Source organism: Trachemys scripta, chromosome 1 (assembly GCF_013100865.1).
Source record: "Trachemys scripta elegans isolate TJP31775 chromosome 1, CAS_Tse_1.0, whole genome shotgun sequence".
Taxonomy (NCBI): domain Eukaryota; kingdom Metazoa; phylum Chordata; order Testudines; family Emydidae; genus Trachemys; species Trachemys scripta.
In genome coordinates this window covers 304,979,298-305,004,059 of record NC_048298.1, presented here as the reverse complement: position 1 = coordinate 305,004,059, position 24,762 = coordinate 304,979,298, and the positions used below count along the sequence as shown (strand labels likewise).

Genomic DNA, 24,762 nt, shown 5'->3' with positions numbered 1-24,762 from the left:
CTTTTTTAAATTATATGCAGAATAAGATGGAAAAAATCTTTAACACCTGAGGTTCACTTAAACATTATAAATATGTCACAATGTCATGTAATACATGAAGCAAGTAGCTATATTATTTTTAACTTTACAGTGGATCGAATGCTGACATTTGCATTTTTCCAAATATAAGTACTTTCAGTCTATATTGTGTAGAAAAGCTTTTGCCTTAATTACTTTTGGTTTCAATTTAACTAGCTGGTGCAAAGAGAATATTTTCTTCATTTGGACTAGTTCATTCAAAGTTGAGAAACCAGATGGAAGCTGAAAAATCAGGAAAGCTCGTTTTCCTCTGCCAATCTGTGAATAAAAGCCAAGTGGGAAAGGATGAGATCTACCAATTATAAAAACTGGAAAAACATGGGGCCAGATTTCCAAAGTTATTTAGGAACCTAAAAATTCAGATAGGTGCCTAGTGGGCTTTTCATTAGTGCCTAAGCAGATTAGGTGTCTAACTTCCATTGATTTCAATGAGAGTTAGGCATGAAATTTGTTTTAAGATTAGGGTTAGCTAAAAGAAGTACAAAATTTAGTGCAAAGGCAACATTTGGTTGCAAATCAATATGTTTTAGTGGCTAGACCAAGCAATGAGAATGAACCTTACTTTAGGAACATAACTAAAAAATCAATTATTTAAATCAAGGTTTTATACTTGCTGATTTAAATCATGATTAAAATTGGTGATTTTAAATCACTTTTATTTAAATTAATCTACCCTACGTTCTGACAAAGATACTGGGCTTTGAAATACTTAAAAGTAGCTGAAAATCCCAGATCCAACCTATCTCCTTTCCTCTTCTTCCCTTCCCAGTTCCTACAGCCTTCTGGGCTTGTCTGTGCTTAAAATGCTGTAGCACTTCAGTATAGATACTACCCATGTGACGGGAGGGGTTCTGCTGTCAGTGTAGGTAATCCACCTCCCTGAGAGGTGGTAGTTAGCTTGATGAAGGAATTCTTCCGTTGACCTAGCGCTGTCTACACAAGGACTTACACCACTGACTGATGTAGTTAAACTGACCTAATTTTCTAGTGTAGACCAGGCCTAAGAGACGACACATTCAAAGTGAGGATCACTCTCAAGCATACTCAACCGCTCACTTCACCCCAATTCTACCCCTTCTCTCACCCACACATTACAGTATTTCTGGCATCAGCGAAGTTCAACTCAATAGGGAATTTCCCCCACTCTGAATAACCATGAATCACCATTTCTGTTGCTCTGTTGTGCCTATTCTCTTCCTATGTGAGGCAGCTCAGTTCTTTGCTCCATTCTCAGTGAACCCCTCTGGCTACACTCGCCTATGTTTGGCAGTTCAATGTTGTTGTGCCTAATGTCCACAACCCTTCCTAGCCTCTGCTGTGGTACTTGTCCTGCAGGCAAATCTAACACTTCTGCACTTTTGCCTTACAATTTGTCTAGATAACTGTTCTACTTGTTCTGGGCAGTAGGGCTTCTCCCAGCCTGGACAGCACACAAAAGGTGAGGGGGGGAGGGATGGGTTTTGGTGTGGAGGACCTGCTACTATTTAGACCAGGGGTGGGCAAACTACGGCCCGCAGGCCTGATCTGGCCCCTCAGAGCTTTGGATCTGGCCTGTGGTATTGCCCCCCCATGGCGCCGCAGGCCCGGTGCCACTCTCAGAAGTGGCCCCTGGGCAGGGGGGCAGAGGGCTCTGCGTGCATTGCCTTTGCCTCCAGGCACCACCCCCCACAGCTCCCATTGGCCGGGAATGGGGAACAGCAGCCAATTGGAGCTTCAGGGGAGGTACCTGGAGCTGCAGCAAGGGCTGCACATGCAGAGCCCTCCGCCCCTCCTCCCCCAGGGGCCGCAGCACTTCCATAAGCGGCACGGGGCCCGGGACAGGGGCAGGCAGGCAGGCAGGGAGCCTGCCCTGGCCCCGGTGCACGCTGCTGCCACCCCAGAGCCACTTTAGGTAAGCGGCGCCTGGCCGGATCTCGAACCCTTCCTGCACCCACCCCCCAACTCCCTGCCCTAAGCCCCCTACCTGCACCCCACACCCCTCCTGCACCCCAACCCCTGCCCTGAGCCCCCTCCCACAGTCTGCAACCCTGCCCTGAGCCCCCTCCTGCACTCCACACCCCTCCTGCACCCCAACCCCCTTCCCTGAGCCCCCTCATACACCCCACACCCCTCCTCTGCCCCAATCCCTTGCCCTGAGCCCCTTCCTGCACACTAAACCCCCTCCCACATCCCACACTCCCTCCCGCACCCCAACCCCCTGCCCCGGCCCTGCATACAATTTCCCCACCCAGATGTGGCCCTTGGTCCAAAAAGTTTGCCCACCCCTGCTTTAGACCATCCTGAGGGATACGTTAAGGGTTTATTTTCTACTTCAGCCTCAGGGCTTCAGTAGTGTCCTTGGGGCATATCTGAAACCAATCTGCAGACTATGGGGAGGAGTCCTTCCCCAGGCTTACCTGTCATGCTATCTAACCCGCTACTCAGGCAACATGTTGGGCTGAAGATTTGGATCTAAGGCTTGGTCTACACTACCCCCCCCAATTCGAACTAAGGTACGCAACTTCAGCTACGTGAATAACGTAGCTGAAGTCGAAGTACCTTAGTTCGAACTTACCTTGGTCCACACGCGGCAGGCAGGCTCCCCCGTCGACTCCGCGGTACTCCTCTCGCCGAGCTGGAGTACCGCAGTCGACGGCAAGCACTTCCGGGTTCGACTTATCGCGTCCAGACTAGACGCGATAAGTCGAACCCAGAACTTCGATTTCCAGCCGTCGAACTAGCTGGTAAGTGTAGCCAAGGCCTTAGAATAACATTAAACACTCAAAAAAAGAAATGCCGAATTAAGGTTGCATGTAATTTAACTTAGTTGATTATTAAGTGATTCCTATTTGCTCTTTTTGAATGTCAATATTATTTATTCTATTCATAGCATATTGGTCTTCTGTTCTAACTAGTGTTCTGTTAAATTACAATACCTGTGCCATAGTTAGAATTACTATAAACATATATTAACTATTTGCATGATACTTCCATGACTGATAACAATCATGAGACCCGCTTAAACAATAATGACTGAGGTGGAGAGCATTTCTTGGGGATTAAATAAGCAGTTAGAAAAGGTTTAATGCTAAGAGCCATTATCCTCGGTCATTACATTATGATATTTTGGTGATCACCCAGACCAGTAAGGGGTTCTGTCAGCTGCTGCCTCATAACCTGGGGTGCTGTTATGCTGTGCAGCTTTGGTTCAGAGCCCTGACCCCTGTAGCCAACCCACAAGCACAAGATCTCATCCTGACTTCCACCAGCCTAGTTACCCCTTGCAGGGTAACACCAACAGCCCTTCCAGTCCTGAGTCTCCCCAAATCCATCCATCCTGAGTTGCTAAGTACCAGACATTCAGACTTTCCCCCTCTGGTTCATCACCCCCGAAGACATGAAACCAGTCTCCCAGTCACCAGTTTACTTTTGCACCCACATTCCAGACAATTTGCACACCAAAGACCTGCTTGGGGTAAGGTGAAACTTCAGGCTTTACACTTTCAAATTAAATAAACTCCTTTTTCTGATTCAAATAACCTGAACAGTTTCCCAATGTACCCCCTACCCTAGAGGGGATCCAGTATTTCATGGACAGCACCCACTAAGTGATTGTCCCTCAGTTTCTGGATGAAAACTTCAGTTTCAAAACTCCTTTTTAAAAGGCTCCCCGCATTTCACTCCCCCCGCCATTCTCTCTCTCTCTCTCTCTCTCTCTCCTGGTATGGTGACTCATAGTTATTCAGAGTGGGGAAAATTCCCTCCTGCGTTGATAGCTGGGATGTCTCAGTGTTTTCCCATTAAACAAATGGCCCATTATTTGTCTTTTCCTGGGTTCTACAATGCTAGGTGCTTGGAGCTAGTCTCCTGTGGTTGGGGAGGCAGCCCTTCCCTCTGATTCCTCACCATCCTGCTGTGAAGCGGAGCTGAATATTGCAGCACAAATTAGGAGCAAGCTTTTATATATACATAAATTCATTACCACAGTCTGTATACTTAACTCATAATGACTGTGAAGTTCAGAATGTTACAAGCTTTCATAAAAGACCTTAATATATTTTTATAGCACAGTAACATTGTATACTTTTATTCTTTTGGGGTCAAACTCCCTGTTCTCCTCTTGGGGGTGTCTTGACCCTGATTTGTCACAGTGTTGCTATTATAAGTTTGAAAAACATAGTTGTGTGGTTTTTTTAATGAGTGTTCCAGTTTCAGTTGGTATTAACAGGGCCTTGCTAAAGAATTAATGCCTTGTACATTAGCCAGAGTGCTTGAACCATTTATCAGCATTCCATCCAGCTTATAAACATAAGTAATTGCAGTTGTGGAACATTTATGAGAATAAGTTTGGGATCAGTCCAGGGATATGGTCCTGTCAAGGTTATTAAATTATATTTCAACAAAAGAATTATAAACAGTTGTGCCTACAGTAGAAAGTGATTCAAAATCAAATGTTAGAATCTTAGAATAAGTGTTTAAGACTGATTTAGATACCTATTTTACCATAAGAATTATCCACATAGGGGAATGTGTCTTACTGGCTAAGTTTCTGTGGAATTTTCCAGTTGGGAGCAGCAACTATGCACTTATGAATGAACTGGAGCTCCCGCATAAACCACAGATCCTCCCCAAGTTCACTAAAGGTGAAAAGCTTCCACCATGAGGTTCCTTGTCACTAAAGGTATGGCACATTCTCCAACTCACTAGTTCACTGCAGCCCCCTGTTCTGTGCCATCGTACTTCCATTCAGCGTGTGGCCCCTCCTTTTGATGAGACATACTTGTTATTGGGTTGCAAGGGAAAACACGGAACATACTGTAAAAGTGGCACTACTCGTTTCTGATCATGCAACCAGAGATACCTGAGTGTAAGTGCCTCTCCACTTGCAGAAGCAGAGTGAAGCAGGAGAGCCTTAACTACTTTAAAACTTTGTTTTCAAAGGTTGGCCTGAGAGTAGTTTAATGAGCTCACTGAGATTATCTGGGAGAGATACGAGTCAGACGTTCTCAATTATTTATTTGTAAAACTACATCAGTTTGTATCATGTGATAGAGTAGGGGGTTGAATCAGGACTTCCGATTATGTTCCTGACTCTGCACATGATCTTGAATGTGACACTAAAATTATGTGCCTTACTCTCCCTGTGTGTAAAATATTTGCTGACAGAACCTCACAGAAGTGGCGTGTAATTTAATGTTTCTAAAGATTTTGAAATCTTGGTATGAATGACTCTAAAGTATAAATGCAAAGGATTGTGATTATTACAGCAAATGACAGTCGATTAGGTATACTCTCGCATTGTCTGTATCAGAAATGTTAATATTCTTGATGTTGGGAGCTCTCACTATACACGTAAAATAAGTCTTAAACTGCACTCAGGACACCTAATTTTGGCTAACCACTTGGGTCAGAAAGGGATAACCTTTCTGTGTTTTCTTAAATTCATTTTATTTGTCTACTTAAGACATAGGTACATGTGCTTGCCCCTCCTGTTGAAAGTAGGTCCAAAAGTTTAACTCTGAGATCCTTACTTCTCCTTATTTAAGGAGAGACAAAAACTAAGATCTCTCTTTTTTCCTGCTCCCTTCTGTTGTAGCCTTGCCTGCTCTCTCCCTCCCACCAAGTTGTCAGAACCTCCTACTCATCCGCAAGTGCATTACAGAGCTCCTCTTCTTGCCGCAACTCTGGCAACTTCTACATCATTGGCTAACTATTTTCTGTTTCTTCCCATGATGACAGTGACACCAACACTATGAGGAGATGTGGCAAGGCTCAGATGCTGCCAAGCGAAGGAGGAAGTGGTTCCCAACTAGGAGGTACCTCAGCCTTCCTCCCTGGCCACAGGCCCTTTCTCATCCCCAGCACAGTAGCTCCTATATAACATTTTAAACCCACTGGAAACTGGCTAGATGCCTGTCAGGTTAACTGAGTTGGACCAATATGTGAACATTTGTATGATACAGTTATGTGGTCATGGTAAGACATAATGTGTACTGTAGTTGTACATATAGTTATATTTTGGACTTCCTCCTGTAATTGTGCTGCATTTGGAAGCACAATTGAAGTCAAGCAGAGTTATTTGGGGTTTTTTTGCAGGGGGGAGAATAACGGCAAGAAATAAGTGGTATAATTGAAAAACAAGTGACTCTGCCTTTACCCTACTTTGTCCCTAATATCCCTCCGACTGACAAACATGCCTGGGTTTAGTGTCAAATCAATTACTTATTATTACAAATCATGTAGCCTCATAGACTAAAATGCATCCCCTAACTCAATGAGCTGGCCATAAAATCTAACTCAGACAAGACGGGACATGAGACAACAGTTCAGGTAAGAGAAAGTTTGGAGATTATTGAATAGGGAGGATTCCTGGAAGAACTGTGGTTGAAAGGAAATTGAAAGCAAGACAGGAAGCTTGACCACCAGGAAATGGAAACTGATCTAAGCTTGGACACACCATGAGTGAAGGTGCAGTGCTGAGAGTTAGTGGGGATTTAGAGTGTAGTAAAGGGAGAGGATTGTTAGGAGAATAGGGAGTCAGGGAAACCATAGGAAAAATATGAGAAGAGATTGATTTATTTCAGTAATATAATCCCTTTTTTAAAAATCCTGGATCGAGTTTCGAAGATGTCATTCAGTGTCCAGTAGCTGCATCTTGCTCTTCTGCCTTAACATTTGAAAAGGCTGGAACTTTCTTTGATAAGCTGATCAAGAAGTGCAACAAAATGAAACCAACTTTGATTTATTAACTGAAGCCTTCAAGATTTGAATAAATAGAAAGGAAAGTCTTTCTTTACTGAGTCTTTTCCTCCTCAGATCAAAAATTAAGTCTTTAAATTAGTGTTCAGTCTTAAAATCAACTTCAGTCTTAAACTGCAACTTCAGTTTTAAAATCAAAGAAATGGTTATGATCTTTGGTTTGTGTCTTTATAATCTGAGTTGCAATAAAATAATTACCTTAATTGTCAACATTTATCAAACTTTTGTAATGATATGAATTCTCGTTGGATTTTTTTCTTAATTATCCTTCCTCCCAGTGGTGTTCTAGCATAGTAAGTGTGTGCCCCCAATGAATCTTGAGTTGGTGATCTATAGTAGTTAGGATTGTACCGCAGTTTCTGGAGAATCTTCATGAAGAAACTATTGCCTTTTGTCTTTAGAAGACCAGAACCATATCTTGAATCCATCTGCTCTTCCAAAATCATGCAAGGCACCAACAGCATGAGAATCCTAGGTTCCACATGTATCAAGTCATTTTGTGGAGGAAAACAGACTAGCAGAACAGGCTCCAAAGCCATGCGGTATGTGTGCTAACAGATCCAAGCACAGTGAGCTCTTTGGGCTCAGTTCACCTTTGCCTTCTCTTTGTCATTTACATTATATTACATTACATTTACATTAGATATAGCATCACCGTGGTCTTTGTTTGAATGTTCATTTTTAAGTATTCTAAAGTTAGTGACAATCCACTTAGATAACTATAATATTGGGATCCTTTGAAATGCAAAATCTGTGAAATTCTGTACACCAACCAATAAAGCATGGAAATATGGTAACAGTCAAAATGATTTATGCAGTTTGAAAACAATGTTATAGTTTCTAGGCATAGTTTTAACTATCTTCTGTGTCCATCACAGTAGTTTGAAGTAGCTGCTAAAGTAAGAACAATGTTTGTGCTATGAATTTTTTTTTTAACAAAGGGAACAAAGTTCTAACAATACAGAGAAAACAGTCAGTACTGAATATATTACTTCATTAGTATTAATTGTCATCTATAAATTGCTGCTTTAGAGTGTCGGATCATTTTTATTTTTCTTATCAGTGTTGTGACATTTCATTTTCAAGTAATGGTATTTTTTCGTTAGAGACATAATAGGCAGAGAACAGTGTTAATGAAGCATGTTGTACATAAGAAGAGTTTGATAATGTTTTTACAGGGAAAACCCTGAAGCCAGTTTTATAAGCTCCACTTAATTAATAACATCATAAAATCATTAGCTTTCCCTTCTTTACTTTTCCCAGAAGGCTTTCATTAAAAACTTCATTTTTTTTATTTTTAAGATAGAAGTCAAAATATATTTCTTCAAGATCTCTATAGTGCAGAAAAATTATTACTTGTATGACTTTAATCAATGTCCGGCTGGATTGTGAGAAGCAAAGATATGGTACAAGATAAATTAATAGAAAGACAAATTGGAAACCTCACTGAAGTATTTTAGAGGTGAATCAGTGTTCCTAAAAAGGAGAACTTACTCTGTCCATTCCAGGAGGAAAAGTAGAGTTTTGATCCCAGTAAAGTAAAAGGGGAATTTAAATTTTAATGACTCAATAGATTTTGTAATTTCAAGGCATACCTTCTTGTTTTATTTAACAGTAAGCCTCGGTTTACTCAGATCAGCCACCATTTAGAGAAGGACAGGAGGCCGTCAATAAAGCACTGTGCAGACTTTTTAATTGAGCCTTCTTTCCCTGTTTCCTGTTGTTTTGATGCATGGCACGTGTGTATTAAACTTGTGTAGCTATTAGTCTTCTGTGATACCATATTGTATTTGGATGTTCAGTATAGTGAAACCTTTTTAAGATATAAACAATAAAAATTTAAATACAGGAGAAAATAAAGAAAAATAATGTCAGTAGCAATGCATTTCAGATTAAAGTTAATTAAACATAATCAAATGCAAATTAACTCAGAATAAGTTAATCTTGTCATTATGGGCAAAATTCTGATACCCAGACTCCCATTGAGTAGTAAGTATCTTACTGTTGAAGTTCTACTGACATCAGTGGAACACTTGCAAATTAAGGTATCACTCAATGGAAGAGTTTTGGACTGTCACCCTATATCATTTTCATATTGATCTTTCTCAGTACACAAGAAATATTTTACATTGTCCAATTTTAGCAAAGCACTGAAGCATATTGACTTCAAATTCTATGGCCTGCACTGGTTTAGTCTGGAAAGCCATGATGGTCCGCTCTGTGCTAGGAGTCAGGACCGTCCTTACCCATACGCAAAGTATGCAGCTGCGTAGGGCACTAGGAAACTTGGGGCACCAAATTTCCTGGTGCTCTGTGCAGCTGTGTACTGCTCCAGCCTCTGCCCTGCCTCTTCCCCAGGCTTCCCACCCCCTACTCCACCCCAGCCCTGCCCCTGCTCCGCCCCTGCCCTGCCCCCACTCCACCCCTTCCCCAAAGCCCCTGCCCTGCTCTGCCCCTGCCCTGCCTCTGCTCCACCCCAGCCCCGCCCCTGAGGACTGCAGCAGGGCCGGGCCTGCACTCACCGGCGGCAGAAAGTGCAGGGACCCGGCCCCAGCTGCGCCGCTGGTGAGTGCTGGGGGGTGGTTCCCTCCTTCCCCCCAAGCCAGCCCCCCCCCCCCCCCCCGGAGACCTGGAGCCAGCCCCCACACCGCCCGCGAAGGCCTGGGGCCCCACACACACACCCCCTCGGGGGGGCTGCCTAGGGTCCCAGAATAGCTATGGACGTCCCTGCTAGGAGTCTATAAATTTGTAAGGCCCCCTGTTCATTCCCTTTCTTCATGTGCCATGGAGAAAACAGGAAGCTTTGCATTGCTCTCACCATGCTCATAACACTTGCAACTCTGCAGTTTGAAAATTATGATAAAATCTCATGCTTCAGGGCTTCAGCCAGTTGCCTGCAGCAGTCAGGAAGCGATCCTACTCCTCCTCTCTTTTCTCCCACCCCCAATGCATAACTGGCCATAAGTATTCTTGTTTGTTTGTTTGTTTTTGTCTCCTTTCTCTGAAAGATCAGGGATTAGCCACAGCTGGAGATGGGACAGCTCTGCAGTTGCACAGAGAATCCTTTTTCTTAGCATATGTCTACACTACAATTAGACACGTGCAGGGCCGGATTAAGGTTATGAGGGGCCTAAGGCTAATGGGAGGGAAGGGCTAAGTATGAATGACATATTGCAAAAAAAATTATGAAGTCATCAAACATTTATCTACATACATATTTATTTATGTAAAATTAACAAGTTTATTCTACTCTCTCACTAACCCTCTCACTACACTCAATTCTTCAAACAGATACTTCTGAGTAAGAGTTAGCACGGGGGATGCTACGCTGTCCTTCTCTTTGGGCTCCTTCCTCCTAGGTAGTGGAGTGCTCATCTGTATGAGGATGAACACTGCAACATTCCCCATCCTGCTCACCTCTTTCAGCCTTGAGCTTCTACCCTCAGCTCTCCACATGGCACAGTGCAAAGCCAAGCCCTGCAGGTGTTTTCCCCAAGCTATGAACTCTACACCACATATCCTATCTCACTCTGACTGCAGTCTGGGAGGCAGACAGTTTTATTATGTAAAAGAAAACCACTCAGGTGTAAAATCCACTGAAGTAGAGGAAATAGTAGTGGGAAAATTACATTGGGTGGCATGGTATTTTGAGCTGTCTTGCTCTGAAAGCTTCCTCCCAGCGTTGCACTGGTTGAGGACAATGAATTTGTGGGATGATACCCAGTTTGTGTAGTTAATCTACAGTGCTTCATCACATCAGGCTATTCTGTCACTAAACTGTTCCACAATTAGAATCATAGAACAGAATCATAGGACTGGAAGGGACCTCGAGAGGTCATCTAGTTCGGTCCCCTGCACTCATGGCAGGACTAAGTATTATCTATTCTAGAATGTCTTATCAATAGCTCTGACATGAGTTTTTTTAAGCATAAGTTCTGTGTGCACCATCCCCCTACGGTTTGCATTTGTTTGTTTTAAGCTTTCTGTAAGAAAAAGGTAACAGCTAGAAGTGACACTGATCGTCAGATGGTTGCCCAGTCATAATATTTAGCACTTCTGTACTATGTTAGATCTTCAAAATCACTGTACAAACATTAAACAAACTTAATCTGAAGACTTTCAGCTTTTGAATGACTAGGGGTTGACAAAACAGAGCTATTCCCTGTTGTGTTCTCTGCCCCTCTGAACAAAAAGACGTCATTGAAAATCAGCATCTTAAAAGAACCATTAAGGATCTTTCAAACGAGCAGTCCAACCAAGGCTACTGTAGTGACACCCTTACTACGGCCTTGGCTACACTGGCAATTCACAGCACTGCACTTGCTGCGCTCAGGGGTGTGAAAAAACACCCCCCCTGAGCACAGCGAGTGCAGCGCTGTAAAGCGCCAGTGTAATCAGCGCCTGCAGCGCTGCACGCTCGCTTGCAGCGCTGCAAGCTACTCCCCTCAGAGAGGTGGAGTACTTGCAGCGCTTAAGGCTGGTGTAGAATGAAGGGAGAGCTTCCTATTTCATTTGCATGTGTAAATCAAGCAGACCTTGCTTATTTTTTTTCCTTAAAGTGCTCAGAGTTTAGGGGAGGAAAGTGAATGAGATTCTGCTTATACCAGGTGTGGAAAAGCAGAAGGGACCAAAATCTATTCTTGTGCAAAAATCTGTTCACCCTGAAGTCAATAAGGCTACAAAGGTGTAACTGTCAGTAGGAATTGGCCTGTGTTCTCATTCCCTTCTCAAATCACACACATTCCATGCTTACATACTACTTTCTACTTGGGAAAGAAGATAGTTTGAGTTGGGGCAGAAAAATGAGGACTAGCTTAAGGTTTATTTAGCTTTACATTTTTTGAATGAAACTCAAAAGAAATCAAATGCCAGGTACTATTATGATGGATTGAACCGCTAGAGAACCAGCAAATGGACAGAACCTGCCTTTAGCCTATTCAGCCAGTCTTTTTATCATAGTCTGCTCAGAAATGGATTTAAAATCCTTTGGGGAGAGGGGATGGAGAAACCTGTAACAGTGTGTGTTGAGCTTCCTCCAGTGCTTTTGCAACCACTTAAAAATACAAAGATATATTGGCATGTGGAACTAGGCTGAGCATAAGGAAAGAACTTGATTGCCTGTGCATCCCAGTACAGAAAAATACATCAAAGAAAAAAATTGATTTCTTTGATTTTTAGTACAGTTCAATACAGTATTGAACACATTGCATCATAAATCTGAAGCCCCTCAATGGAAGGTACTGTAAAAGTTAAAGTACTGGTATCCAGAATGGGATGTTTTGTTTTTCCTACAAATGTGTGGGAATTCGTTCCTTATACATAGGAGGGGCAGTAGTTCGGTCTGGAGCTGGATAGAGTGTGTGCAGGTTCTGTGCAAGCTTCCCACCCTACCGCTCTGGTACTGTCTCTTTCCCGCACCACCCCCTTGCCCCACAGGCACTCACCAGTTGTCCAGAAACAGGACCCAGCACACATAGAAGATGACAGTGATGGGCACTAGGACCCAGGAGCCAGCATCCTGGAGCTGCCTGCTAGCCTCAGCGGAGGAGAGGGACAAAGGAAGCTTCTTCCCTCCCTGACAGCTAAGCAGAGCTCTGGAGAAATCGTGGGTAGGGATAATGACTGCTCAAACTATACCCACGGCTGGCACAGGTTCCCGTGGTAAGCAGATTTTTAGAGTCCGGTCACCAGTGTTAACCGGATACCTGGCAGTGTGTTCCTGCAGCAAGGGGAGATGCAGATGGGAGGGAGCGAAAGCAACAGGCTGCCGGCTGAGCTCCTTCCAAGCCACAGGGGGCTGCTTTGCACTCCAACAGGGCTGCGTGAGCAAGCTTGCTCCCCCTCACCCGGCCCCGGCTGTGCCCCCTACCTGACCAGTAGGGCCTAAAACTAGGACAGCCTAAGGTTCTAGCCTTACTAGCCTAATGGTTAATCCGGCCCTGGACACGCACAGCTGTCCCTTGCTAGCTTGTTCGGGCTAAGGGGCTGTTTAATTGCGATAAAGAGGTTCGGACTTGGCTGCAGCCTGAGCTCTGGGACCCTCCCACCTCAACTTCTTGGACACCACTATCAGTTTCAACAATGGAACCCTACAGACAACTATATACAAGTAATCCATGGATCACCACATCTACCTTCACAAATCCAGTAACCACACAAGACACACCAAGAAATCTGCTATCTACAGCCAGGTTCTAAGACCACACTCAGTAGATTATAAGCTTTGTAATGATACCTTACAAGAGACCTTGTGCATGAAGCATATTCCAATTAAATTATATTCACACTCATTAGCATATTTTCATAAAATCATATGGATGCAATGTCACAGAAGGGATCCTGGTGTTGTTTACTTAAAAGGTTGGATCTCAGTGAGAAAACTATCCCAATCATTATAGCTGACTGCTGTGTCCTGCAGACACTTCTTACCAGTACACCATACCGGCCCACTTTCACCTCTTAGAACAGGCCTTAGAGAATGCTGGTCTGTGTATAAAATCCACACCACTCAGAGACACAGTTCTACTAACCTACCCCCAGGTGTACACAGCACTAAGTCGACAGAAGGATTCTGTCTAGCTACCACCTGTCAGGGAGGTGGATTATCTACACTGACAATGGCTACATTGAAGTGCAAAGTACTACACTTAGGAAGTTAAAAATCAATGCACAACTACAAAATGGGGAATAATTGGATAAGCAGTGGTATTGCTGAAAAGGATCTGGAGGTTACAGTGGATCACAAGCTGAATAAGAGCCAACATGTGATGCAGTTGCATAAAAGGCTAGTATCATTGTGAAGTGTATTAACAGAGTGTCATATGTAAGACACATAAGGTAATTGTTCCACTCTACTCAGCACTGGTGAGGACTCAGCTGGAATAGTGTGTCCAGTTTTGAGCACCACGCTTTAAGAAAGACAAATTGGAGAAAGTCCAGAGGAAAGCAACAAAAATGATAAAAGGCTTTGAAAACATGGCCAAGGAAAAGTTGAAAGAACTGGACATGTTTAGTCTTAAGAAAAGACTGCTAACACTATTATCAAAAGGATGGTAATCAATTTTTCTGCATGTCCATTGAGTTTAGGACAAGAAGTAATGAGTTTAATCTGCAGCAAGGGAGATTTATGCTAGATATTGGTGAAAGCTTTCCAACTGTAAGGATAATTAAATGAGAAATAAGTTATCAATGGAAGTTGTGGAATCTCCATCAGTGGAGGCTTTTAAGAACAGGTTAGACAAACATCTATCAGGTAGTCTCGATATAGTTGGTCCTGTGTAGGGGGGGATGGACTAGATGACCTCTCTAGGTCGCTTCCAGCCTTACATTTCTATGAGTCTATGAAATGGGAATGGTAAGGAATTGGCCTGAATGGGGATAGGGATGGAAATTGTCTAGGTTGTTACAGGCTTGCCCACAAAGCAACTATTGGAGACCAAATTAAAATATTATGTTTTAGTGATTTAGGAATCTGTGAGTCTGTTAAGAAGGGTAGTTGCCATTTTGAAGAAGAAAAACACAACCGCCCTTTGATCTTGACAGGAGTAATTCTCTTCAACAATCAGCCAACCCCCAAATAGATTCACAACTGGCAATCTACATTTCAGGCCAGAGAATGCCAGACAAACCCTCTGCTTTGACTCAGTTTACTGTGTTGATAGGATGGCCAGACCACTGGATGATTTTTTGGCATTCCAAATAAAATCTGAAAATATTTTTCAACTAATTTTATGTAATTTAAGAAGAACATGATAGGCAAAATTTGTAAAATGTGGGGCCAAAACTGCACTTGATGTGTAAACAGCTGAGGGATTGTTTTATGGAAGAGCTTATTCTCCCTAATAATGTGGATGTTGCAAACATATCAATAAGTCATCACTATTTTTGTTAATTAAGGAAGCGATATTATACTTATAATGACCAAAGATCCTTTATATGTCTCCCATCACCATAGTATCTAAGCACTTCACAATTCCTAAATGCCTTTAGATGACTCACAAAGTCGATAAGAGTGGATTTTGAATGTGGATTTTGAACCTGGTGTTACATGGCTGATTATTTATGTAGAGTACAAGAAAGGAATCATGATGAAAGTTCACTTAATAATTACACTGCTCTACAGCCAAAATGCTTCTGAAATAAATGTAGTCAAACTTTATTAATTCTGGGTCGCTGAGAACGAAAATAATGCTTAAAATTGTTGATTGGCTCTAGTTTTCAAGATATGCTATTGGGTCAGTATATACGACCCTTGACTTGGGAATGGCGGAGAATAAGTGAGTTATAAAGGGAAGGGATCTCAATTTAAACCAGAAATGACTAAAATACATCTTTGACTGGACCTATGAATAAATCTATGACTGGGTTTGGACAGTACTTGCTTTTTAGGCAAAACAATGAATGATGCAATCTGAAGCTGGTATTGCATCATACATGATATGAATCGCATTATGTTATTCCTAGACGTCATTGATGATGCAATCATAACGAAGCTTACATCACTCTGCTGAACAAATCTAGAAATCATACAGTGTCATGCTCTCTTATTTGTCAGTGTTTGATTTTGCAAAGGGACACATTTCTGTTTAGCCAAAGTGAGCAGAGATGCCTCGTACTTGTGTGAACAGTGCAGATAACTACTGCTATGTTTGTGGTGAAGTGACTTTTGCATCACAAAAGCGCAGTATAACCACTATGGTTAAGAAAGCCTATCACCTTTATTTTGGCTGCAAAATTGGAGATCAGGGCAAGAGGTGGGCCCCACACATATGCTGCAACACTTGTGCAACAAATCTTCGCCAGTGGTTGAACAGGAAAAGGAAATCTATGCCTTTTGCAGTGCCAATGGTTTGGAGAGAGCCAGCAGATCATACCAGCAATTGTTACTTCTGCATGGTGCCTCCAGTTGGGAAAGGTGTGTCAAAGAAGAAAAAGTGGACTGTGCATTATCCAAACATTCCATCAGCTATACGCCCAGTACCCCACGGAGAAGGACTGACGGTTCCTGATGCACCAGAATCATTCTCACTTGAGTCAGACGAGGAAGAGGAAGAGGATGAAACTTCTGGTCCTGAACCATCAATGTCACAGGACCCACATTTTCTCCAATCCTCCTCCTCTGAACCACACCTCATAACACAAGGTGAACTGAATGACCTTGTCAGGGATTTGGAACTACCCAAGAGTAAGGCAGAGCTGTTGGGCTCCAGACTACAGCAGTGGAATCTCCTGGCAGGTGCTGTGGACAGTGACAAGAGATGCTCCATTTAATGAATACAAGAGACAAGCCAAGAAACGCCGAGTAGACACTGAATAGGACGAAACTATGTACATAATAGTTTTTTGCCTTTTGTTTCATAATAAATTTTATTTATATAACCCTTTTGCTGATTTTTAAAGTGTTACATAAAAAGGACAGGTGAAATATTATCATGTAAAGCAACCATAAACACATGAAAAGACCTAGGTTTACAATTTATGATTAAAACTCTACTATCTACACAATATACATAGACATAAAATATAAAAACTTAAATATCTTAGAAACAGTAACCAATCAGTTGTTTTAATTGTCATATTTGAATTCAGCACATCAAATACATAATAAATAGCACATTTTATCTCTGAAGCAGACAGCTTCTCAAAAATTGTAGACCAGTGTTATTTATCTTGTCAAATATGCTTTTCAGGTCCTAAAATGGTAGAAGTCCATGGTCAGCAATTTCAGATCAACTCCGTAGATGGCAAGCCACTTTTTACAGTGGATGAAAATGAAGTTGTCGTTGGTACAGATAAACTTCGAATCACAGGTTTGTAATAGATATTTAAGATATGCCTGAAAAATGTGTTTCCACATATAACTCAAGCAAAACCACACCCAGTTCAGCTAAAATAACATTTACATTAAATCATGTGCATGTAAATGCAGGTTCTATCTTTACCTCATTAGGAAAGGGAAAATTTGAAAATGTTCTAACCTTTATCAATAAATTGAATTGATGGGTTAGGAATGTCATTAGCATTATAATAGGGTTGCATAAACTTCACCCTAAACTAGCTCCTGTAGGTAATAGACATTGTGCCTAAGCTGTTTTTCTCATCTATTTCTTATTTTAAGAACACATGGTAATTGGTAAACTAAGACTGAAGGAATCCTACATGGTCTTATTTGTGTAACCATTTGGATTGAGAATTCTAAATGGAACTTTTGCCAAATTCTGCTGTAAAATAGTGATTTTTTTATACCTTCTTTCAAAGTGACAAAATGCTCTTATTTCACCTTGCCTTTGATATTTACACCATAGCACTTTATTAAGTATAGTGCATTTAAAATGTCACTTACTAAAAGACAAATTTGCCTTGGACGTTATCAGATCATGTTTGAATAGTTCTGCACATCATTAACATTAATACAGAACAGTAGTTACTATGCTTTTATTTGATAGCATACATAAAGACATTTTACTGTGCTCCATTGTAAACTAGTACTTACATTATCTGTAGCCACTAACAACATTTTCCAGGTTTAACTTGCTTTAAATTTTACATATTAAAGTTCAGTTACTCTGGATTTAAATTGAAATAATTGATCAAAGAAAATACTGACATTGCCACGTAACTTACATTCAATTTCAGTTTCCATATTTTAGAACCTAATTACAACTGTCATATTTAACTTGCTTTCATTATTAGTACTCTAAAATCTTGAGGTCTTAATTTTAATAGATCAAGGCAAGTTATTCCACTGTATAAAAATATAACAGTAGTAGTTAGTGTACAATTAGCACTTCTAAGACAAATTTAAGTTAAAATATGTGTTCAGAAATTATGTTTATTGCTCGGGGTTATATCTTAAGATTTTTTGCTTTTTAACTTACCGGTAATTGAAATTACAACTTTATTTAACCAGAAAACCACCTCAAATGATTATTATATGCCCAAGGGGCACCAAATTTTAACAAAAAAGCAAGTTTAGCATGTGTAGCAAAGATATGAAAGACTGGACAATAGTTAATTGATTTTGAAAAGATCTATCTGTGCACGAAGTCAGAATAAGTCATACATTCATTGAAATAATGATGTTAAAATATGTATTATACTCCTTTTTAATCTTCTAGTTGGCAAAGATAACTGTGCAGTTTCATAGGTATTATATAGAATATAAGGCTTGATTCCCTTTCACATCACTGCAAATCAGGAATAAATCCATTAAAGTCAATGAAATTGTTCCAGTATAAAAGCTGTATAAGTGAGAGGAGAATCAAGCCCACTATAACAATTTTAAAAATAATCTCTTTTTTAAAGTAATACTTGTTCATTAAAGACAATGTTATCAGTTTTGTATAGAATGTTGAGTAAGCTGTGGACACATGAGATAGTTTCAGGCTTAAAAACATGTCAAGAATATTTTGCAATACTGTATCTTTATGTGCAATATAGTGACCCAACTTCTCTTCTTTTTTCATCTCTTATATACCTTATTCATCATCATCATCATCACTCCCATAACCGCATTGGTCGTTGGAGCACCATCAGTGATGAGCAATCAACCAATTGTCTCCACCCTGAAGATTGTGTGTCAGTGCTTGAGTCTCCGTAAAGTCCTTTCCTGTCCACTCTTTTATGTTCTCAATCCAACTCTTCTTCTGTCTACCTCTTCTTCTCTTCCCCAGTACTGTCCCTTAGAGGATGATCTTGGATAGGCCAGATGATCTTGTTACATGGCCGTACCACTTCAGCTTGCGCTTCTTCGTGATCATGAGGAGGTCTTCATAAGACCCAGAGCATTGGGTGATGATGTTGCGGACCTCTTCATTAGTGACGTGGTCGAAGTAGGAGATGCCCAGGATTTTACGGAAGCATCTCATCTCTACTACCTGTATTTTCCATTCAAGTTCTGTCGTGAGGGTCAATGTCTCGCATGCATACAGAAAAATTGAGATGACCAATGCATGCAGCAGTTTCAGTTTGGATTCCAGGGAGATGTTCTTATTCCTCCAAATTGGCTTTAAACTTGCCACTGCTGGTGTTGTTTGCGCAGTTCTTGCCCGAATTTCTGCCTTGGATCCTTCATCAGTGATGATTGCTCCCAAATACTTGAACTATTTCACTGTCTCCAGCTCTTGTCCACTGACAGTGATATGTGAGCTGATCCCATCACGTTTGTTTGTCATCAGCTTGGTTTTCTCTGCACTGATTTCCATACTATATTTTGCAGAGGTTTCATCCAATCGTTTCATTCAGTTCTTCTTCGCTGCCTGCCAGACCATCAATGTCATCAGCGAACAGAAGATTTGAGATTGTTCGCCCCCCCAATGCTGACTGTGCATATGTGATCTTCTAGGGCATCAGTCATGTGCTCCAAGTAGATGTTGAACACTGTGGGAGAAAGAAGGCAGTCTTGCCGGACTCCCAACAGTGGTGTGAAACCATTCTCCTATTGTGCCATTGATGAGCAGGGCCAGCTCCAGGCACCAGCCGAGCAAACTGGTGCTTGGGGCGGCAGCTTGTAGGAGGTGGCATTCCGCCCAATCCTAGGGCGGCATGGCTGCTTTTGTTGTTGTTGTTGTTGTTGTTCCGCTCCAGCTGCCCTGTAGGGGGCATCGGCGTAGAGGACGGGAGCGCCCTGCAGCAAGCCCAGCAGGGCAGCCCGCGTCCATTCCTCCCAGCCAACCGGAGCAGCGTGGAGCCTTCCCAGCAGGGGGCACAGCGGGAGGGGCCACATAGCAGCGCCCCGCTGAAGCCCTGGCTGCCCCCCTTCTCTCTCTCCCCCCGCTCCCTCCCTCTCCCTCCACTGCACCTCATTGCCCCCTACCAGCTGCTTGGTCTGCAGACCACCCCCCATCATTTTCCCCAATGGGGGCCTATTTCCCCAATGGGGGCCCACAAATATGTTTTTTTTTTTTTTTTGCTTGGGGCGGCCAGAAAGCCAGAGCCGGCCCTGTTGACGAGAACTGCTTACGACCAACATTGTACTTCTTCATGGTTGCCCAGAGAGCTTCGTGCCATACTCTGTCAAACGCCTTCTTGAAATCAACAAAGACATGATAGATGTCCTGCTGGTGTTGTAGGTACTTCTCACATAGAACACGAAAGTTGAAAATCTGTTCTGTGGTACTTCTTCCAGCACGAAAGCTAGCCTGTTCTTCAGCGATGATATTGTCTGCTTGTGGCTTCAATCTGTTCAATATAACTTTCAACATCACTTTGCTGGGGTGGCTAATTAAGCTTATGGTCTGGTAATTTTGACACAATTGCAGGTTGCCTTTCTTTGGCAGAATGATGATTAGTGACTGTGTCCACATGGAGGGCCACTCATCGGTCTGCCAGATCTTGTTGCAGATCTTGGTGAGTACATCTATTACTATTTCTCCTTCGAATTTCATCAATTCTGCTGGGATGTTGTCAATACCTGTAGCCTTTCTATTCTTGAGCGATTTCACAGCTGTCTCCACTTCTTCACGTAGTATTGGAAAGTCATCCTCCTCTGTTGAATCTGGGCTGTCTAAGACACTAGGATCTCCATTTGTCTGGTGGTTGTATAGATCAGAGCAGTAGTTTGTCCACCTATTGATGATGTCCCTTTCTTCTGTAAGACTGTTCCCTTTTTTGTCTTGAATTGCGTTACCTTTGGTCCATCTTTCCTTCATCAGATATTTTACAACCCGGAAGGCTCGTTTGCTATTTTTATTATTGATACACTCGTCAATTTTAGAGCATTGTTTTTCAATCCATATCTCCTTGGCCACCTTCATTCCTTGTTCTTTTTGGCAATCGCTCTCTATTTATCAGCTCCCTCAGTGCTGTTCTTGTCTCTCTTAAGTTCTCTTCTGATGTCACCAGTACCTGGTTTACAATGGCGCCGGGCCCATGCTCAACAGGGTCTGTCAGCTGGCCGGGCGCTGCACTTCACTTGTGTTGCCAGCCGAGTGGCCACCGCAGGCTGGCTCCTCTCCTCTCCAGCCCCTCCCCCGTGCTCCTCTCGGCTGTCTGGCAAGCCCAGGTATCCCCGCCCTGTCCCGTCCCCTCCACCCATTCGCTTCTCTGCCAGCAGGGCTGGGGGACTCTTGGGGGTCACGGCCCACAGGGGTCTGCCTGCCCTGCTCCCCAGCATGGCTCTGGCTCCGGGCGGTCTTGCTCTCCCCACCATCTCCCAGGGCTGAGCCGCCTGGGACCAGTGCAGGGGCCAGGTCATTCTGGGCCCCAGGCAAGGGGGTTCTGAGGGAGCCTGCTCAGGCAGACCCCTCCCACTCTGATCCCCAACCGGCCCCAGCTGTGATGCTGGCTCAGCCCAGGCAAGGAAAATAGCCCCCACCCAGCAGGCCGGTGAGTGTGGCTGGGGGGCAGGCAGGGTGGGGGTAGTGGGTCTCTGGGGATGGCACTGGGCAGTGGGGGTCCGTGTGGAGTACTTCTGGACCCAGGGAGAATGAAAACAGCCCAATTCCCCCTCTTACAGCGTTCTTTGCTTCCCTGCAGAAAGTGAAGGAGGAACAGGGGATGTGATTGGGAATGTTCATGGCATAGTTTGGGGGCATTGCCCCCCAAATAGAGGGGAGGGGTGGGGACCACATGGGGTGCAAGGTCACATGCCACTGCTTCCTGTCCCTCGCCCCCTCCCCCCCCAGCCATTTCTGTGAACGCAGAGCTGCGCAGCCCGGCTGAAAAAAGAAGGTGCTGCTCAGCTCCCTGGACTTTGCAGCTGGACACGCCTTCTGGGTCCTAGTGCTGGTTGAACTCCCTTCTGTGTGCTGGGAGCCATCCTTCATTTTGTACAACAGTGAGTGCCCACAGTAGGGCAGGGCAGGGGAAAGAGGCAGTGGGGAAAAAAGGGGGTGGGATGGAGAGGAGATGGAGTGGTGGGGAAGGGGCATGGGATGGGGAAGAGAAGAGGATGGGGAAGCGGGGGCCCAGCATGCAGATCCCTTTGGGAGCAGCTGGGGCACCCCTGTTAAGCAGGCCCATCAAACCCTCACCCTGACAAGCCCCACCTCCCCTGCATCTGTACCACCCCGATGAGCCCCCCAGACACCCTCCTCACTGAGCCCCAACCACCTACACCTAGACCTCCACCCAAATGAACTCAACCTCCCTTGCACCCAGACCCACCCCCTGCTGACCTCCAACCACTTTCATTTGGTCCCCCCTGCAGACTCCCATTGCCCTTGCACCTGGAACCTCTCTGTGTATCCAGATCCCCCCTGAGCAGCCTGCATCCAGACTGCCCCACACAGAACCCTCTTACCCCCCACCCAACAGAACCCTCTTACCCCCATCTGATCCCCCCACACTAAGTCACGCTGCACTTGGATCCTGTCAGCGGGAGGGGTCTCTGGGCAGGGGGTACTGGGCATAGAAGGTTCGGGGGCATTGGGCATAGGGATCTGTGGAGGAGGTCTCTGGGTGAAGGGGCGCTGGGTATAAGGGCAGGGCACTGGGCATGGTGGCAGTGTGGAAGGGGCACACTGGCAGCGCAGGGTTGGGCGGGCCAGTGTGCATCTAGCAGTTGTGGGTTTGTAAACAGTGCCCTTCTGCTGGGCTGAATGGGGCCACTCCCGCTGCGCTGTACCTCATTGCCCCCAACCAGCTGCTTGCTCTGCAGACCACCCCCCATCACATGCCCTATTTCCCCAATGGGGGCCCACAAATATGTTTGGCGCCAGGCCCACAAAAAGTTAATCCAGCCCTGGATGTCACACATTTGTAGTATTTAATTTGTGACCCATGGTTTTATCTTCTTACGATGTTTCTCACGGATATCCATTGCTGCCTCATTCATTACAGTGTTGAAATTGTTGGTCATTGTTTCTATGTCTTCCTCTAGAGCAAGCAGTGCGGCAAATTTTCCACCAATCATTGCTTGGAATGACTCTGCAATGTTTCGGTCTCTGAGTCTTTCTAAGTCAAACTTGGTTCTGATGAACTTTGGCCTGATGATTTTTCTTAGCCACAGCCAAAAATTTAGCATCACAAGGTCGTGATCACTTCCAATATCAGCACTGGGGAAGCTCCTTGTTTTACCTCTGTTAATCCCAGAATGAAACTGGTTTTGCACCATGTTGTAGTCGATCTGGCTGTGATGTAGACCATTAGGTGCATGCTATATTGATCATCTGGATGCTTTATAAGCAGCAAAGAGTCCTGTGGCACCTTATAGACTAACAGACGTATTGGAGCATGAGCTTTCGTGGGTGAATACCCACTTCGTCGGATGCATGTATTCACCCACGAAAGCTCATGCTCCAATACGTCTGTTAGTCTATAAGGTGCCACAGGATTCTTTGCTGCTTTTACAGATCCAGACTAACACGGCTACCCCTTTGATACTGGATGCTTTATGTGTTCCTAACGTGTTTGCAAGAGTCAGATTGTTATAGCTGGCAAACTCCAAAAGTCTCAATCCTCTCTCATTGGTTACCACATTACAGAAAGGGCCACAATAATCTCGCCAATCTGCCTGTGTGTCAGTACCCACTTTAGCATTCCAATCTCCTTGTACAATCAGGATATCTTTCTTGTGTACCTTATCAATGATGTCTTTGCTGATTGTAAAAATCGTCAATTTGTTCAGCATCATAGTCTGTTATAGGGGCATAGACTTGTACCACAGTGATACTAAACGGTACAGCCTTTAGACAGATGGAAATAAGCCTGCTGGACATTGGGCAGCATCCTAATGTTGAATTCTTGATATCTTTATGCACAAGAAATCCTACACCGTTGACATGTTTGTCCTCTCCACTGTAATAGAGTTCATGGCCTTCTTCTGTTAGTACCTCTCCAAAGTTCTTCCATCTGACCTCAGAGATTCCTAGGAGGTGCCAGTTGTATTGTTCCATTTCGTACATGGGTTTTTTCAACCTACCTATTTGTCTCAATGTCTCAATGTCCTTACATTCCATGTGGCTATGGTGATGTTATCTCTTCCACGGATCCTCTTTGTTGGGGTTATACCAGTAGTATACTTGTCGTGTCTGCCCTGGTGGGAGACGGATGGCACGGTCATTATTAACCCGGGCTGCGATCAATCCAGTATGGATATCGTTGACTTGTTCATTATATTGTGTATCTTGGGCACATTTCTAATCTGGTGGAGCCCATCCCTCTCCAGGCAGCCCCCTTTCAGTCACCTCTTATGACATGCAGAAGGAGCAGTGGGCCTATTCTGTCCCCAGACCCACAACTCATTAATCACTCATTAGGAAAACTGACTGTCTTGCAACTAGTGCGTACCTTGGGGCAGTGAACCAATGGTTATATTGCTAGTAATGCTTTTGAGCTACCATGACTGGAGGGGTGAGGTTGCAATGGAATCTCTAGGAGGAGTCCCTCTACAAGCTGGCTGGGATTCAGGGCTATCGGAAGCATGATTCCTGGCCTCTCTTGATCCTGCTGCACCCCTATATCCCAGAGCTGCAGTTTAGGAAACAATGTACAGAAGGGGAAATACCTGCCTAAATAGTTTATTAGTATTTTGAGTGAGCCATGGAGTGGCGGCCATGGTCTGAGCACTACCTGGAGATCTGTGACCCCATGTGACACCACTCTTCTGATCTTTGTATCACTGGCAAACTTTAACATTAATGATTTTGTTTTTCCCAGGTTCTTACTAAAAATGTTAAATAACATAGGGCCAAGAATCAATCCTTGTGGGACCCCACTAGAAGTACCCCCACTCAATGATGATTCCCTGTTTACAATCACATTTTGAGACTTACCAGTTTTTAATCTATTTAATGTGTGTCATGTTGACTGTATGGTACTAAAAAGAACAGGAGTACTTGTGGCACCTTAGAGACTAACAAATTTATTAGAGCATAAGCTTTCGTGGGCTACTGCCCACTTCTTCGGATGCATATACAGTGGAACATATATTGAGGAGATATATATACACACATACAGAGAGCATAAACTTGTGGGAGTTGTCTTACCAACTCTGAGAGGCCAATT

The 24,762-nt window shown here is 43.6% G+C and overlaps 1 protein-coding gene across 7 annotated transcripts in view; it reads left to right on the top strand.

Annotated features, from left to right (window-relative positions):
• SGCG (sarcoglycan gamma) overlaps positions 1–24,762 on the top strand; it is a 185,393-nt gene that overhangs the window by 108,753 nt on the left and 51,878 nt on the right. For 6 of the 7 annotated variants that reach the window (XM_034758754.1, XM_034758760.1, XM_034758755.1 and 3 more), the window contains one exon: positions 16,506–16,625. The exons of the other annotated variant lie outside the window; for it this stretch is intronic. In XM_034758754.1, the coding sequence (XP_034614645.1) occupies positions 16,506–16,625 (120 nt within the window). The remainder of the gene's footprint in view (positions 1–16,505; positions 16,626–24,762) is intronic. 7 annotated transcript variants of the gene reach the window in all.